The sequence below is a fragment of the Embiotoca jacksoni genome, unplaced genomic scaffold (genome assembly GCF_022577435.1).
Source record: "Embiotoca jacksoni isolate LCO1_2020_lvr unplaced genomic scaffold, fEmbJac1.0.p SCAF_136, whole genome shotgun sequence".
Lineage (NCBI taxonomy): Eukaryota > Metazoa > Chordata > Actinopteri > Embiotocidae > Embiotoca > Embiotoca jacksoni.
The window spans coordinates 147,376-163,804 of NW_027185270.1; the positions used below are offsets into that span (position 1 = coordinate 147,376).

At 45.7% G+C, this 16,429-nt stretch overlaps 1 protein-coding gene across 1 annotated transcript; it reads left to right on the forward strand.

Annotated features, from left to right (window-relative positions):
• Positions 1-5,201: 5,201 nt before the first annotated feature.
• On the forward strand, positions 5,202-8,103 carry LOC138196839 (general transcription factor II-I repeat domain-containing protein 2B-like). Its single transcript, XM_069147219.1, has 3 exons — positions 5,202-5,233; positions 5,288-5,901; positions 7,583-8,103. Exons 1-3 carry the CDS (start codon positions 5,202-5,204, stop codon positions 8,101-8,103), a joined length of 1,167 nt encoding a protein of 388 aa, XP_069003320.1.
• Positions 8,104-16,429: the final 8,326 nt, after the last annotated feature.

Sequence of the window (16,429 nt, forward strand, 5' to 3'; positions counted from 1 at the left end):
CCACGCCTCAACCACTCCCCCACTTCCGGCCACACTCCTATAAATATCCACCCACTGTAAACCTCGGCCTTTTCACGTTTTCTGCATCCGGAACCAGACGCCACGCAGAAGGAAAAAAACAAAAACAATCTTACCTTGGACCAAACATGGATCTGCTGTTCCTCAGCCCGTCTGACAACGACGACGATTGTTTTGCCTTCACACAGGCCACCCATGCACCCAAGGGAAGCCCTCGATCTGCTGCCCTGTCCAAAAACCCCAGGGTTACCCACGAGATGCCGCCACCGGGAACACCCAGACAGCACAGCGGAGCCAAACCGCCGATCTCCAACAAGCCGACCAGCTGCATCCACCAAAATCCCTCTCTCCGTTCAATCCTTCTGTACGAAGATTCCGATCCACGGCCGTCCTCCAATAACTCATTCACCGGTGACAGAGGGAGACCTGCCACCTCCAGACGTAGTCAACGGCAACGCAAGTCTCCTCTCTCTTCCTCCGCTCGCCCCAGACCCAGCGCTCGGGAACGAGTCTCCCGACGACTCCGGCCATCTAGCGCGCCGCGCTCAAAGCCTCCGCCATCGCTCCCTCGGTCCAGCCAGGTCCCCCGTCGAAGACGCACCGGCCAAGATCTCCGACCAGACCGTAGTCCGTCAGCTAAAAGCGTTAAAAGAGAAGGGGATACCTCACCACCGCTCCGACAACAAAGCAAAACTGTCCCAACTCCTCACAACTTTCCAAAAGTCACGTCAGGCAAAAAACAGACGTACCTCCATCCAAAACACACTGGCGTAACGTCAACGACAGTGATGTCACCACGCACCTCCAAGCCCCGCCCTCCCACCCACAAAGTTCCGGGTTGCCAGGTTTTGCAGCGTGCCACCTCTCATCCCCCTCCACTTCCTCCGGCAAACTCACCTTTGCACAGCGGCACCGGGATGCCGACTCTCTTTTCCTCTCTCCAATTTCCACAGCACTCCATCCCACCTTCTGGCTTGGATCCATCAGTCTGTACTACTGCTGTTCTTCCACACACCCCTTTTTTCTGCCCTCTACTCTGGCACCGGGTTGCCAGGTCTTCTTTCCTCTTTCCCCCTCTCTCATCCATCCACAGCGCCCATCATCACCACTGGGCTGCCAACTTACAACCCTTTTGCCCCCTTTCCTCAGGCGCCTCCAGCGACCTTCCCCCAGGCGCCTCCAGCGACCTTCCCCAGCACAATGAGGGCCGCAGTTTACCCTTCTACCATGGAGATTCCTTGCACCGGGATGCCAGTCCCTACTCCTTCTTCCCCTACCCTCCAACCATCCCATGCATTCTTTTCTGGCTCTGCGCCACCGCCCCCCCTTCCCTCCCCCACACTACCAGCACCGAGATTTCAGCCCCCCTCCTCCCCTTTCCCCTGTTCCAACCACACACCCAGCACTTCTCCTTGGCGTCAGCGATTCCTCCACCCAACATAGCTGCCAAAAAGGAAAAAAAACAAAAACTTCTCCCGTCTCCGCGAACTTCTTACAACAGATAATCTCAGGTAAATACGTTGACTTGGCACAACTCATCCTCCCTCCCCTCCACCAACACGCTGAACCCAGGGTGATCGATAGCCATGAGAGCCTCATTATCATGCGTACCTCAGCGCCAGCTTGCTCCAAAGAGCTCACCCCGCCTGAGTTCGCGTACGCTTTCTCCCTGTATAGAGATGTCCCCTGCACCCTCTACTCAGCTAGGAGGACAGAGTTAGATAATTACCTTTCTATAATCCTCGACCTAGCTCTGCTTTGGCAGAGCAGGCTTTTACCAATACCACATCCAATTCGCTTCAGACGCCGCAGCCCGTCTCCTGCAGTTCAACCAGGCCACTTACTGGGGTACCCTCGACCAGGAACTCTACTGCCGCATTTTTGCCGCCTGTCCAGCTCTCCCCTGCAAATTATGCAGCGCCCCTTCCCATCCCGCCTCCGCGTGCACCATCCCCATCCAACCACGTCCCCAAAGCCAACCTTCAGCCACTACTCACCCGACTTCCTAGTTATAACTCCTCCTTTATCACCTCCAGCCCACGGTCTCTCGACCATGAAATCAGTTTTCACTCAGCTTGGCGTCCCTCTCTCTGAAGAGAAAACAGAAGGTCCTTCACACATCTTGGGGTTTCTCGGGATTACTCTTGACACTGTCCGGTTCCAAGCTTCTTTGCCCATGGAGAAAGTCCACCGCATCATTCTCCTCCTAAAAAACGTTCTTCTTACTCCCTCTTGCACCAAACGACAACTGCTCTTCCTCTTGGACTCTGAACTTTGCCTTGTGCATCATCCCCAGGGCCGCTCCTTTATTTCGCACTTGCTTTCCCTCGCATCATCCACACCCTCACTTATCGATCCAGTCTCCATGGATACCCCCTCCAGAACAGAGATGCAGATGCGGCTGCACCTCCTCTCCAACTGGAATGGTATCACCTTCTTTTACGATAACCAACTTTCCAACCCAGAAGACATTCAGCTCTGTACTGACACTGGTCCTTCCTCCGGTTTTGGGGGCCACTACGGCAGACGATGGTTTTCAGCTGAATGGCCCATAGAGTTCCGCAACTTCCTCCAAGGCTCCCTCCAATCATCTTCAGCAGTCCACGAAATATATTTGATCGTCATCGCCGCTCTCCTCTGGGGTCACGAGTGGCCAAAAAGGTCCACACTCATCCACTCTGATGATATTGCCGTAGTCGACATCATTAACAAAGGCAGAACAAACTCTCCCATGATCATGCCCTTCATACGCTGTCTCACATGGCTGTCGGTCACTCATCAATCTATTCTCTGAGCTAAACATGTTCCTGGCCACCATAACTCCATCGCTGACTCTTTGTCTCGCTTCTCCTTCAAGATCTTCAGAACCTTAGCTCCAGACGTGGAGGAGAATCCAACCCCTGTCCCGCCATTTTCAGACACGACATTCCTCGTTTGAAACGAACCATCGCAGAACTCATCTCTTTTTCCCAACAAGCCGCCATCAGCAGCTTAGCCCCCAGGACTCTTTCTACTTACCGGACGGCCTGGAACTCTTTCCGCTCCTTCCACGCCACGTTTAACCTTCCGTTCCCTTCCTTCGACGTGGCCTCCGTATGCAGCTTCATCTCCCATGTCCACTCAATTCTCCACATCGAGATACCTACCATTAAGATTTACCTTAGCGGTATCAACTTCTTTGCAAAGTTACTCACTGGCTCCGCTGCAACGCTCTCCCAGTCGTCTTTACTTATTAAAGGCCTTCAGCCACCAAACACCTACACCGACTCCTCGCCGTCTCCCGCTAACCACCGATCTTATTTCTCGCTGCATTGCCACCCTTCGTTCTAACCACTTTTCCGCCCACCTGGCATGCACTCTGGAATCCATGTTTCTACTTGCTTTCTTCGGTTTCTTGCGATGCTCAGAATTCGCTTCTTCTTCAGCCAAGTTTAACCCTAGTCTCCACCCTTGCGTATCCGACCTCTATCCCATCTCCGAAGATTGCTTAGGCTATTCGCTCAAACGGAGCAAAACAAACCAGGTCAGCAACCCAGTTCCCATATTTTACTTTAAACTAAATTCATATCTGAGCCCCTACAAACTCCTCATACACAATCTGCAGCTCAGGAAAACACAGCAGACTTCCTCCCATGAACCGCTATTCATCACCGGAACAGGCCAAGTCGCCAATCGATCCTGGTTCCTTTTAAACTTCAGAGCAGTTCTAATCACCTCGGGGATTAATCCTGACTCCTTCTCCGGCCACTCCTTTCGCATAGGGGCAGCCACCACTGTGTCAAGCAGACCACCTCATCAAGGTCATGGGCTGCTGGTGTTCCCAAGCCTACCAACTTTACACCCGCCACGGCTTCGACGACCTGCGCAAAGGGCAGGCAGCCTTGCAGTCTGAGGATGGCTTCTTTTGGGGATCTGCAAGGCCCGGGAGCCGCAGTGGATCCTCGACTAAGCCTTCCCCCAAACCGCAAAACTCTCACCCTGGCTTAATCTCCCCCAATCAATGAAGGTTGGCCCCCAGCCGAGGCGGGGTCCTAGCTAGTGAATTTGTCTTAAAGGCTAAAAGACAGTTCATCTTTATATTTGTTCACTACTAAAACCATGTTTTTCAACAAATCTTTTAAAACCGAGGGAGCCTACAAAAATCACCACCAAATGAAGGCAGGCCTCAGCTTGAGCTCAGGTGTGCAGGAAAGAGGCCCAAGTGAGCTTCCTGCCTCCCTTTATAGCAGACCTGGGCATTGTGTGGCCCACGGGCCACATGTGGCCCTTTGGTTGATTCTGACTGGCCCGTGTGAGGTTGATTGGAAATTACAAAATAAACATATTTTCTAATTTTACCTCTTGCATGGACTAAAGCTGCAGTGCTTTTATTTTGAAGTGTTTTATTCACGTAATGACGCAAAACGTAAATCAAATACGTGCGCATGATTGAATCAAGTATACGAGCAGTCACAACTCACGAGATGACTTTAGCCCTCAAAAATGTCCACTCATGCTAAAAAAAAGAAAGGTAGACACCTGCAGGGTTTTCAACAAAAAATGGACTGCTAATTATTTATTTACTGAAGTCGGAGGTAAAGCCGTGTGTTTAGTTTGTGGAGAGCAGATCGCCGTGTTTAAGGATTACAATTTGAGTCGCATTACGAGACGAAGCACGCGGAGAAATACAAAAAGTTGACTGACGCTGAAAAGACGGCGGCATCGGAAGCTTTGCTAGCTAAGCTACAAAAGCAGCAAGGCTTTTTTACCAAGCTTCACACAGCCAGGGATGACCAACCAACACCGGCTGTGTGATATCACACAAAATCGCTAAAAACAGGAAGTCATTCTCGGAGGGGGAGTTTGTCAAAGAGTGCTTGGTGGACTCTGCAGCACTAATATGCCCTGAAAAAAGAAGAAGCATTTGAGCAAGTCCCGCTATCCAGGCGAACCGTGACAAGAAGGATCGAGGACAAGAAGGACCGAGGACATGGCGGCGAATCTGGAGCTTCAGCTGCAACGTGGTACGTTTTGACTTTTTCTCCTTGGCTTTGGACGAGAGCTGCGATGTCCGTGACACAGCCCAGTTACTCGTATTCGTCCGTGGGTTAAACGACTTCAAGGTTACGGAGGAGCTGGCAGCACTGCGGTCAATGAAAGGGACAACGACAGGGAGCAACCTTTTCACGGAGGTAGTTGCATGCATGGACACGCTGGGTCTGAATGGGACAGACTGGTAGGTGTCACAACGGGACAGACTGGTAGGTGTCACAACGGACGGCTGTCCAAGTCTGACCGGGAAAAATGTCGGACTTTTGAAACGTACGCAAGATAAAGTGACTGAAATCGACCCAGATCAGAAATTGGTATTTTTGCATTGTATTATACATCAGCATGTGTTGTGCAAGTCAGTGCTAAAAATGAACCATGTTATTGATGTTGTAACTAAAATAGTTAACTTCATCAGGGCACCATTGAATCACAGACAGTTTGTTTCACTTTTGGAGGAGCATGAGACTGAACATAGTGACATTGGCTACCACACAGCTGTCAGATGGCTGGGCAAAATGCTAAAAAGATTATGGGAGCTGAAAGCAGAGATTCGAGAGTTCTGCAAGAAGAAAGGCAAGGACATCCCAGAGCTCTCAGGTGAGGACTGGATGGCCGGTTTTGCATTTGCTGTTGATGTGACTGCACTGATGAATGAACTGAACACCAAACTGCAAGGCGAGGGCCTTTTTGTTCATGAAATGCACAGCCTGGTGAAGGCTTTCATGAGAAAGTTGCAGTTTCTTTCAAGCCAACTGGACAGCAACAATCTCACTCACATGCAAACCCTGAAAGAAGTCACACCATCAGCTGATCACTTCCGCAGGTACTCATCCAAGCTAGGAGCACTGCATGGTGAGTTTTCAAGGCGATTTGAAGATCTCAAAATGATCGAAGATGAAATGCACATGATTTCCTCTCCCTTTACCTGCAGTGTGGGTAATGCACCCAGTGATGTTCAGCTGGAACTCATTGACCTGCAGTCTGATGCGGTACTGGCAGAGCACTTTAAGTCAGGATCACTGCTGGATTTTTATTCTTCTCTCAAGGAGGAGAACTTTCCAAACATAAGGAGACATGCTCAGAAGATGTTGGTTCTCTTTGGCTCTACCTACATATGTGAACAAACATTCTCAGTGATGAAGTTTACAAAATCCAGGTATAGATCCTCTCACTGATGATCATCTGGCAGCTGTGCTCCGCATCTCCACCTCAGACATTCAACCTGACTTTGATGCACTTGTGAAAGCCCAACAGAGACTAGATTTCTCTCACTGAACAAGAAAAAAGAACTGAAAAAAAATCAAATGAGGTGGTTAGACTAGAAATGCTGGCATGTAAAGGCACCAATTAGCAGTGAACTGGGACACTTTCTTTGAAGGCCTTTTTCTCAAAATCACAGTTCAGTGACAATCGTTATAATATGATGTATCTTACTATTTGGAGTACAAAGACAATATTGTGGTGTCTTTAGAAAGCTAAGAACCTCTTTCCAACAGTATATGGAACTCAAAATGTGTTTTGGGGTGAATGTGCCTGAAAATGATCACTAATATAATGAGTCACAAATGGTAAAAACATTCACATTTTGTTTGTTTTGGTGTTTTATTGAATAAATGACATTTTTTGTAAGGCAACCTCGCTTTTTCATTGCTTAATCATAACATGCAGTACTCTTACCAGCTTGTCAAAACAATGCTATATACTGCTTTTATAAAGAAATATAATTAATATTATGCAGAATTGAGTTCAGCCTTTTGGCCTGGCCCTCCACAATATTTTCTGTTTCTCATGTGGCCCCATGGAAAAAATAATTGCCCACCCCTGCTTTATAGCCTCTCTCCTCCCTTCCTGCCTCGGTCCTAGTGCTAGACTGGTATCTGCCTGTCCACACAGAGTTTCGGTCTCTACAGCTGACTCACTCCATCATTGCACCCTCGATTCTGAACATGTAAATTACACAAACCAACTGAATGTGGTGGTTGGACTGATCTGTGAACAGTCTGAAAACATTTCAGCTGTTCATGTGAATGTTGGTCAAACTGTTCATGTTAAGGGACAACATCCAGAGACCAATATTTCACATGTGGGAGGACATCAATAAAAACAGAGCAGATCAGTGGAGACTGAGCTCTCTGATTATTTCTACATCACTTCTTCTTCTTCAGGTGTTTCCCTCACAGACAGCAGTGAAAGCATCAGAGGCAGTTGACACTGATGAGTTTCAGCCTGTTTCTGTGTCTCACTGACAAACTGAGGAACTCTGCGTCATGTTGAACAGCAGTTAGGACTCCTGTTGGATAGAAAATGATTGTGACTGTTTCTTCCTCCAGGGTGGACCATGGTGGAGAACAGAGGTTAAAACCTGGTCTGAGGAAGTGTAAGTTTGATTGATACATAAGAGAAGCCTGACAAAAAGTATCATCATTAAACTTTCTATGAATGAACAACAAGTCAGTAAGTAAAGAAAGAAAAAAGCCATCAAATGTGTGAGATGATAAACTGCAGCTGTGTCGTGTCTTTTTCTCTCCATCAGATTTCTGTGAACTTGAACTGGACACACACTCAGTAAACAGACGAATGTCTGACAACAACAGGAAGGTGACAGTGGTGGAAGAAGATCAGTCATATCCTGATCATCCAGACAGATCTGACAGGTGGTGGCAGCTGCTGTGTAGAACTGGTCTGACTGGTCGCTGTTACTGGGAGGTCGAGTGGAGAGAAGAGGTTCATATGGCAGTGAGTTACAGAGGAATCAGGAGAGGAAAAAGTAATGACTGCTGGTTTGGAGGGAACGATCGGTCCTGGAGTCTGAGATGCTATGATGGTGGTTACTATGTCTGGCACAATGACAAAGAAACAACCATCTCCTCCTCCTCAGTCTCCAACAGAGTAGCAGTGTATGTGGACTGTCCTGCTGGCACTCTGTCCTTCTACAGAGTCTCCTCTGACACTCTGATCCACCTCCACACCTTCAACACCACATTCACTGAACCTCTGTATCCTGGATTTGGATTTGCGTCATATGACTCCTCAGTGTCTCTGTGTTCTCTGTAGGAGGAGGAGTTTGTAGGATGAAGTTTCTCTTTGGTTCACAGTTGAATCACTGATTGTGATTTCAGAATAGGTTTTGTGTCAGAAGTAGTGAAATGATCTCCTCACCTCTGAACTTTGACCTTCACTTCCATCTGGACAGATGAAGGTCAAACTGAGCTCTTTGGCTGCTAAACATCAGCAGATTCTGGATGCAGATGTCCTGCAGTCAGTCAGGACAGTGAACAGAGGCTGGATTCTACAACAGGACAACGATCATAATGACACCTTTATTTAAAATGTTTACAAATCTATTAAAAATTAAAACTGCAAGCAGTGATGTACGGTCCCTCGCACTCCCGCGCACCGCCTCCCCGACGTGCAGCGCGCGAGGACCGCATATCCCCACTTAAAGTTGCTATTTTTGTCTCGTTTTCTGTCTCCAGCAGGGGGCGCTGGCGAGCCGTTTGGCCACGCCCACTAGCAAAACACATCAGATGTATTGTCTCACCACACCGGATGTATGTCACACGTTTCGTGAGGTTTCAAGCATCCTTTGACCTTAAACATCAACTTCCTGTGTCACGGCGAGACATCCAACTTTGCCGCATCGTCACGGCGACGCCCATTGACAAAGTCGAACGAATGTCTCAATATATCATCAACTACATGTTTAGGTTATTGTGACATTTCATGTCGAGATGCTCATTTCCTGTTTCCAGCAGGTGGCACTATGACCATGACCAAATATTACCATACAGGTGTCTTCAGGGCGGGACTTTTTTACAAAGCTGTACACACTGAACTGTGTATTGCACAAAGCTGTACACTTTTACAGGAGCAGTGGAACTGATTTGTATTATTTTGCTTTCCCTTCGTTCCCTGCTGCTTCCTTGCCGTCGCCTCATCACTTCCCTGCTTTTTGGACATAAAGTAGTTGATATTAAATGACAGTCACCACAAAAATATTTCATATACAGTGGGTACGGAAAGTATTCAGACCCCTTTACATTTTTCACTCTTTGTTTCATTGCAGCCATTTGCTAAAATCAAAAAAGTTCATTTTATTTCTCATTAATGTACACTCAGTACCCCATCTTGACAGAAAAAAACAGAAATGTAGAAATTTGTGCAAATTTATTAAAAAAGAAAAACTGAAATATCACATGGTCATAAGTATTCAGACCCTTTGCTGTGACACTCATATTTAACTCACATGCTGTCCATTTCTTCTGATCCTCCTTGAGATGGTTCTACTCCTTCATTGGAGTCCAGCTGTGTTTAATTAAACTGATTGGACTTGATTAGGAAAGGCACACACCTGTCTATATAAGACCTTACAGCTCACAGTGCATGTCAGAGCAAATGAGAATCATGAGGTCGAAGGAACTGTCCAAGGAGCTCAGAGACAGAATTGTGGCAAGGCACAGATCTGGCCAAGGTTACAAAATCATTTCTGCAGCACTCAAGGTTCCTAAGAGCACAGTGGCCTCCATAATCCTTAAATGGAAGAAGTTTGGGACGACCAGAACTCTTCCTCGACCTGGCCGTCCAGCCAAACTGAGCAATCGTGGGAGAAGAGCCTTGGTGAGAGAGGTAAAGAAGAACCCAAAGATCACTGTGGCTGAGCTCCAGAGATGCAGTAGGGAGATGGGAGAAAGTTCCACAAAGTCAACTATCACTGCAGCCCTCCACCAGTCGGGGCTTTATGGCAGAGTGGCCCGACGGAAGCCTCTCCTCAGTGCAAGACATATGAAAGCCCGCATAGAGTTTGCCAAAAAACACATGAAGGACTCCCAGACTATGAGAAATAAGATTCTCTGGTCTGATGAGACCAAGATTGAACTTTTTGGCGTTAATTCTAAGCGGTATGTGTGGAGAAAACCAGGCACTGCTCATCACCTGCCCAATACAATCCCAACAGTGAAACATGGTGGTGGCAGCATCATGCTATGGGGTGTTTTTCAGCTGCAGGGACAGGACGACTGGTTGCAATTGAAGGAAAGATGAATGCGGCCAAGTACAGAGATATCCTGGAAGAAAACCTCTTCCAGAGTGCTCTGGACCTCAGACTGGGCCGAAGGTTCACCTTCCAACAAGACAATGACCCTAAGCACACAGCTAAAATAACAAAGGAGTGGCTTCGGAACAACTCTGTGACCATTCTTGACTGGCCCAGCCAGAGCTCTGATCTAAACCCAATTGAGCATCTCTGGAGAGACCTGAAAATGGCTGTCCACCAATGTTCACCATCCAACCTGACGGAACTGGAGAGGATCTGCAAGGAAGAATGGCAGAGGATCCCCAAATCCAGGTGTGAAAAGCTTGTTGCATCATTCCCAAGAAGACTCATGGCTGTACGAGCTCAAAAGGGTGCTTCTACTCAATACTGAGCAAAGGGTCTGAATACTTATGACCATGTGATATTTGTTTTTCTTTTTTTAATAAATTTGCACAAATTTCTACATTTGCTTTTTTCTGTCAAGATGGGGTGCTGAGTGTACACTAATGAGAAATAAAATGAACTTTTTTGATTTTAGCAAATGGCTGCAATGAAACAAAGAGTGAACAATTTAAAGGGGTCTGAATACTTTCCGTACCCACTGTATCATCTAGTACTATAATAGCAGTAATACTACTGTACAAGAGCAGTAGTATACTGTAGTACTATTGCAGAAGTGCAATACAGCCTTGCATCTACTATTATTCTACATAGTATTACTTCTTGTCACTACTACTCAGTCTGGAAAAGGTGGTGGAGAGGAGGACGCTGAAGAAACTGTTATCCATAATGGATAACCCTAACCACCCTCTCCACCTGCTGCAGGGACAGAGGAGGATGTTCTCCAAAAGACTCCTCCAGCTGCTGTCACAAGGACAGATACAGGAGATCATTCCTGCCAACTGCAATAACACTTTACAATTTATCACCTGTGGTCAAATCCATCACCCAACAATAACACTGTTGGTTGTATGTTTGCTGCTTAAATCTTTGTACTATTTTTTAGTTAGTTTAAATTAATATAATTCTATTTTATTGTATATATTGTGCATTTTCATATTTTTACTGTTATTTTTATTTCTTTACCTGTGTCTATAATGCTGCTGTTGCGAGAAAAAAAAAATTCCCCTTGTGGGTTTAATCTATCTCTATCTCCACTACCATCCAGTCTGCAATATAGCCTTCCTTCAGCTAATAGTATACTGTAGTACTATTATACTACATAATATTAGTCATAGTATCACTTTTTGTCACTGCACTACCGTCAAGTATGTTTCCCGGATCGGCGTCCGAGGCCGGGATCGAACCAGCAAGCTTCCACACCGCGGCTACGAGCCACCCTTCCCTCCGCCTTTTTTTTTTTTTTTGCAAACCCCCCCCACACACACACACAGACCAGAACGCGCATTAGCCTCCTTGCAGCACATGCAGAAACAACCGCGACCAGGTAAGGTACAAACCACAGACAATTAAATAGGATGACTTAATCTTGTAATTGTTTAGTAATTTATGTGTTAAAAGAGCGATGCGAGTTGTTATTTTACTGTGTAAAATGAGTGAGAGTTAAAGAAAAGCCTTTATTAGTGTTTATGCATTATAAGTTAGCATTAGCACACTGAGAGCATGTCAGCAGTTTTTTTTTACTCTAGAGCAGAGGTCTTCAACAGGGGGTCCATGACATTTTTGGTTGATTAAACTATTTTTCATTTTAATCTTTTCAGGTTTTTTTCCACAAATTTAAATGTCTTTAAATACACATTAACATGAATCCAACATATTGTAGCGAATGAATAAATGGAGGCAGAAGATGTTAACTTTCAGTCAGAAATGGACACATTCAGTGACACAGGAGCTCTCTCAAGCTGGACACCGGTTCACTCACACTGCGAGACTATCCTGGACATGTTCCTCAAAGCCTCCTGCACTCCTCCTGGCAGGATTCCTGTTTTCCTGTTTTACTCCTGGACCACCTCTCCTCCTGTGTCCCCTCATTCCCCTGTCTGCTTGTTATTGTCCTCCCATGTGTTCTGTGTCCTCCTCTCCTCACCTCCCGTGGCCACGCCCCTCACCGGTCCCAGCAGATGCAGCCACTCACCCCGGATCACCACCTGCAGGTGTGCTGCATCTCCCTGATCACCTCCCCGGACTATATGTACCCTGCCCCTGCACTCTTCTGGTTGTCGGTGCATTATTACAACTAGAGACTTCTGGACTGCGAGTGCCTTTTGATTAGTGATGGTGAGATGAAGCCTCATGAGGCATCGAACCACTTCAGCCAATTGGTTCCAGAAAGGGTTCATTACTCGAAGCTTCATGTGAACACGAAACCACCTACTGGCCAAGTGTATAATGACAGGCAGCTGTATCTGAACCACATCATGTGATGCATTGAATGTTTGTGTCTGTTATGGCTGTTGGGAATGACTATGAATTACAAAAATGTATGACCAAATAATTTCTGTACATAAATTATCACATATGTGCATAATAAAATATTTTTTGAATGTATTCTGTGTTTGTAAATTTTCCCAAAATGGTAGTATCATATGATATGGCAGGTTGTGTAATCATGTTTTTCTGTCACTAGGAAAATGTCATGGGCTTCAGCAGGCAGAGGACAGTGGAAGTGCTTGTGGAACTAGGAAGAGGGGACTGAATATGCTTGTGTAACTTGGACAATGATGTACAGGACAGGGGACATTTTATTCATTTTTATTCAGAAATAACAGTTTCTCAACAGTTTTTGGTTTTAAACGATTCCTTTTTTTTGACACAACCTCTCCGGCCTTTGAAAACACCCTTTCACAGGGTACAGAAGATGCTGGCGTGCACACAAACGCAAGAGCAAGTCTATATAAATTTGGATACAGTAATTTTTGCCTCTCCCAGTACTCCAGAGGGTTTTCCAGCCTGCTTATATTTGGCTCTGAAAGGTAGCGCTGGACCTCCACAGTGGCATCTGCTGTCACATTTAGAGTCTTCCGTGCCTCCATGACGCTGGTGTCGAAACGATGCCACAGTTTGCTACCTAAGAGGAAACCACAGATCATGTTACTAAGTGTTCTCATAGGAATAATTGATCTCAAAATGTAAAATAATAGATTACCTCCTGTGACATCATGAGAGGTGGAAGCCTGGGGGATTTCCTCTCTGCTTTGTGTTGACCGTATAATGGTGGCACACTCGGAGGTCAGTCGTTTTATTGCTTCGGTGGCTTTTGTTTGGCTGAAAAATCCTATTACTTTAAATCGGGGGTCCAGGAGGGTAGCAAGAGACATGTTGCTCATCGACTGCAAAGTGTACAGCTTCTCCCGGAGTTGCCTGATGAGCTGGTCTCCCATTTCCAACGCTGCTGCAGGTGCCGGCTTTGTTATTTCCTCCTGAAGGGTGTGATCCAGCATCTTCACGAGGGGGACAACTTTGGAGGCAGACACATTTTCCTCTGCCGACAGCTCTACAGTGGCATCATAGAAGGGAGACAGCAAAGAAAGGCACCCTCCAACAATGTTGAACTCTTCTGATGTTAGGAAGGGGATGTCATGTTGTCACCCAGCTAACGCTGGTCCTACTGGCTCCCTTTGCTCCACCAAACGTTGCAGCATCAAATATGTGCTGCTCCATCTAGTCTCCACTTCTTGCATGAGCTTCATGTTTGCCATCCCCAGATGAAGTTGCACTTGTGTAAGCTTCTCCTTTAAAGATACAGATGAGTAGGCCATTAAATCACTGCAGTAGGAACACAGACAAACTATTAGCATTATTAGAAATTGGAATAAAGGGAAAGAGCATACCTCAGCAGTGGTGCTGCTTCTAAAGAAGCCAACCAGCTTCCGTGCTTTGGCCCGGATGCCAGAGAGCACAGGCTGCTGGTCAAGTGTCTTCTTCACTATCAGATTCAGTGTGTGTGCAATGCAAATATGGTGCCGAAGCTTCAGCTCTCTCACACAGGCAACCATATTGGGAGCACCATCAGTGACCATACATGTCACCTTATTGGCGATTCCCCATTCCTCCATCAGGGAGGCTTTCACACGAGCTATATTTTCAGCAGTGTGTGATTGGGGGAATGCCTGCACTCCTAACAGCACTGAACTGAGTGTGGTTTTCTCACCCACAAAATGGCATGTTACAGCCAGGTAGGCATCCATATTGATGGATGTCCACATGTCAGAAGTAAGGCTAACAGCAGCCACCTTTTCCACTTTAGCCTTAGCCTTCTCCTTAGCTGACTCATACTTGGCCTCCACCATGGCCTTCAGAGCCTCAAGGAAAAAATATATAGTGCTGAACTGTGAGACACAATAAAGTACTCATTTGTTTCATGCATGCACCCATACATACCTGCCTTGTAGGGAGAACATAATTAGGATCCAGTTTGGACACAAATGCCCTGAATCCAACATCATCCACAATACTGAAGGGCTGTGTGTCCTTCACTATCATGGAGACGAGGGCTTCATCCACCTCTTGTTTTCTGGTGGCTGGTTAAAAGAGAATAAATACAGTGTCTGTTACCTGTCTTTATTTGCACAATAAACAAAAGTGAACAGGGATAAATTGTGATGGTGCATTTGTAATATTGTAATGACTTACCTTGGCTGGGTGAAGCTCCAGTTTCCTCCTTATTCTCATGCAAGGCACGGTAACGCCTCAGCATGGATGAGGTGTTGTTATTGTACCCCAACTCCTTGGAGCACAATAAACACCTCACCTTTGAATAAAATAAGAAACTGTGAAAAATACAGTTCTTGATAAGCAAACCTAATGTGTCTGAAATAGAGTTAGATTTAGCTTACCTTATTAGGAGTTATTAAATCAAAGTGTTCCCACACAGGGGAAATCATCCTCTTCCCAGCTGGCTCCATCTTATCACCTATCCTCTCCTCACTCTCCTAAATCTCCAAACTATCTCTCTCTCTCTCTAAACTCTCCAAACTATATAAACGCTATCCAAACTATCTCTCTCTCTCCTAAATCTCCAAACTATCTCTCTCTCTAAACTCTCCAAACTCTCAACTGACCGCAACTCTCCACCAACAACCCACATTTTGAATGGAGCCTGAGGGGTTTATATTGCTGTCAAACCTCCCGGCAACACCTGAACCACTTCCCGAAGCAGTCACGTGGTACAGCCGGGCAGCGAGGCTTCGGACGTCATCATTTTTGGCTCCTCCTCTAAATGAAGCAAGCCTCGACACACGCTTCGAAGCGTCGGCACACCTGGTAACATCACTACTTTTGATCACCGCAAGGACCGCCAGTCACCCGTCCGTCCTGTTCCCGTTCCTCATGCTCCTGATGCTGTTCCTGCTGCAGAGCTTACCTGTCGGAGCCACCTGTCGGTTGAGTTGCCCTCCCGACTTGGAAGTACATAGACACTGTAGGTGCCACCTTTTGTTTGTTTGTTGGAATAAAGACTGTATTTTGAACTGATACCAGAGTCTGTGCACCTGCATTTGGGTCCTGGTAAAACACCACCTCATAACACCTCTAGTTTAATATAAAACATAATTTTATACAATATATAAAGTAGAAGACTCCTGCTTTAGAGTCAATGTTGTAGATTCACACTTCAAAAACAATTGTTGCAAAAGGTATCAATTTAATTGGATACAGAATGTAATGCAGTATTTGTTTAGTTTTAGAGTTTGATGTCTTCAGGCTTTAGTGGGAGTGTTGCATGTAGTGAATTAGTACTCTTATCTTTCAGAAAATGGCAGTCTCCCGCAAAGTTTCAATCAATCAATCAATCAATCAATGAGCCGGATGTCATGTCTGCAAGGGAAAAACTCCAACTTTTGAGTGTCAGTTTTAGCTGAACAGTGATGGTGTCTCTGTTAGTATTTGTATGATTCTTTAGAAATGATGATTGATGTGTAACATTTTACATAGTAAAATATTGTATTGTTAAATTATAGACATTAACAAAGCCTGTCTGACAGTGATGCCTTTTACAGATTGAAGGTGGCAAGTGGCGTTTCAGTGACAGTCATCCCTGATATTTCCCTAATTTCATTTAAATGATTGTTGATGTTAACATCATAGTAATAATGATCATCATTAATGGTTATGTTATGAAATATAGATAAAGGGACCCTTTGTGGGTTCATTCACACTTGGACTTCTAATTAGATTATCATTCACATGTAGTAAGAACATATTAAATGTACATATTTGACATGACAATGATCACATGAAGTTCAATGGGAAATTGTGTTGTACATTGTGTTATTAATGTCTCAGCATTGACATCTGACAATATTTTCACATTTAAGCTTGTGAGCAGTAGCATATTGCTGGATGTGATTTGTAATATGTGTCAGAAAGCAGCTGTCACAGAGCTTATGT

What these genes read in the sequence shown, in the direction of transcription:
- LOC138196839 (XM_069147219.1), top strand. Translation starts at nt 5,202, where the DNA reads ATGGACACGCTGGGTCTGAATGGGACAGACTG. An exon ending in GGTCTGAATGGGACAGACTG is followed by an intron (nt 5,234 to 5,287) that starts GTAGGTGTCACA and finishes CGGCTGTCCAAG; the next exon opens with TCTGACCGGGAAAAATGTCG. An exon ending in CAAGCTAGGAGCACTGCATG is followed by an intron (nt 5,902 to 7,582) that starts GTGAGTTTTCAA and finishes TCTCTCCATCAG; the next exon opens with ATTTCTGTGAACTTGAACTG.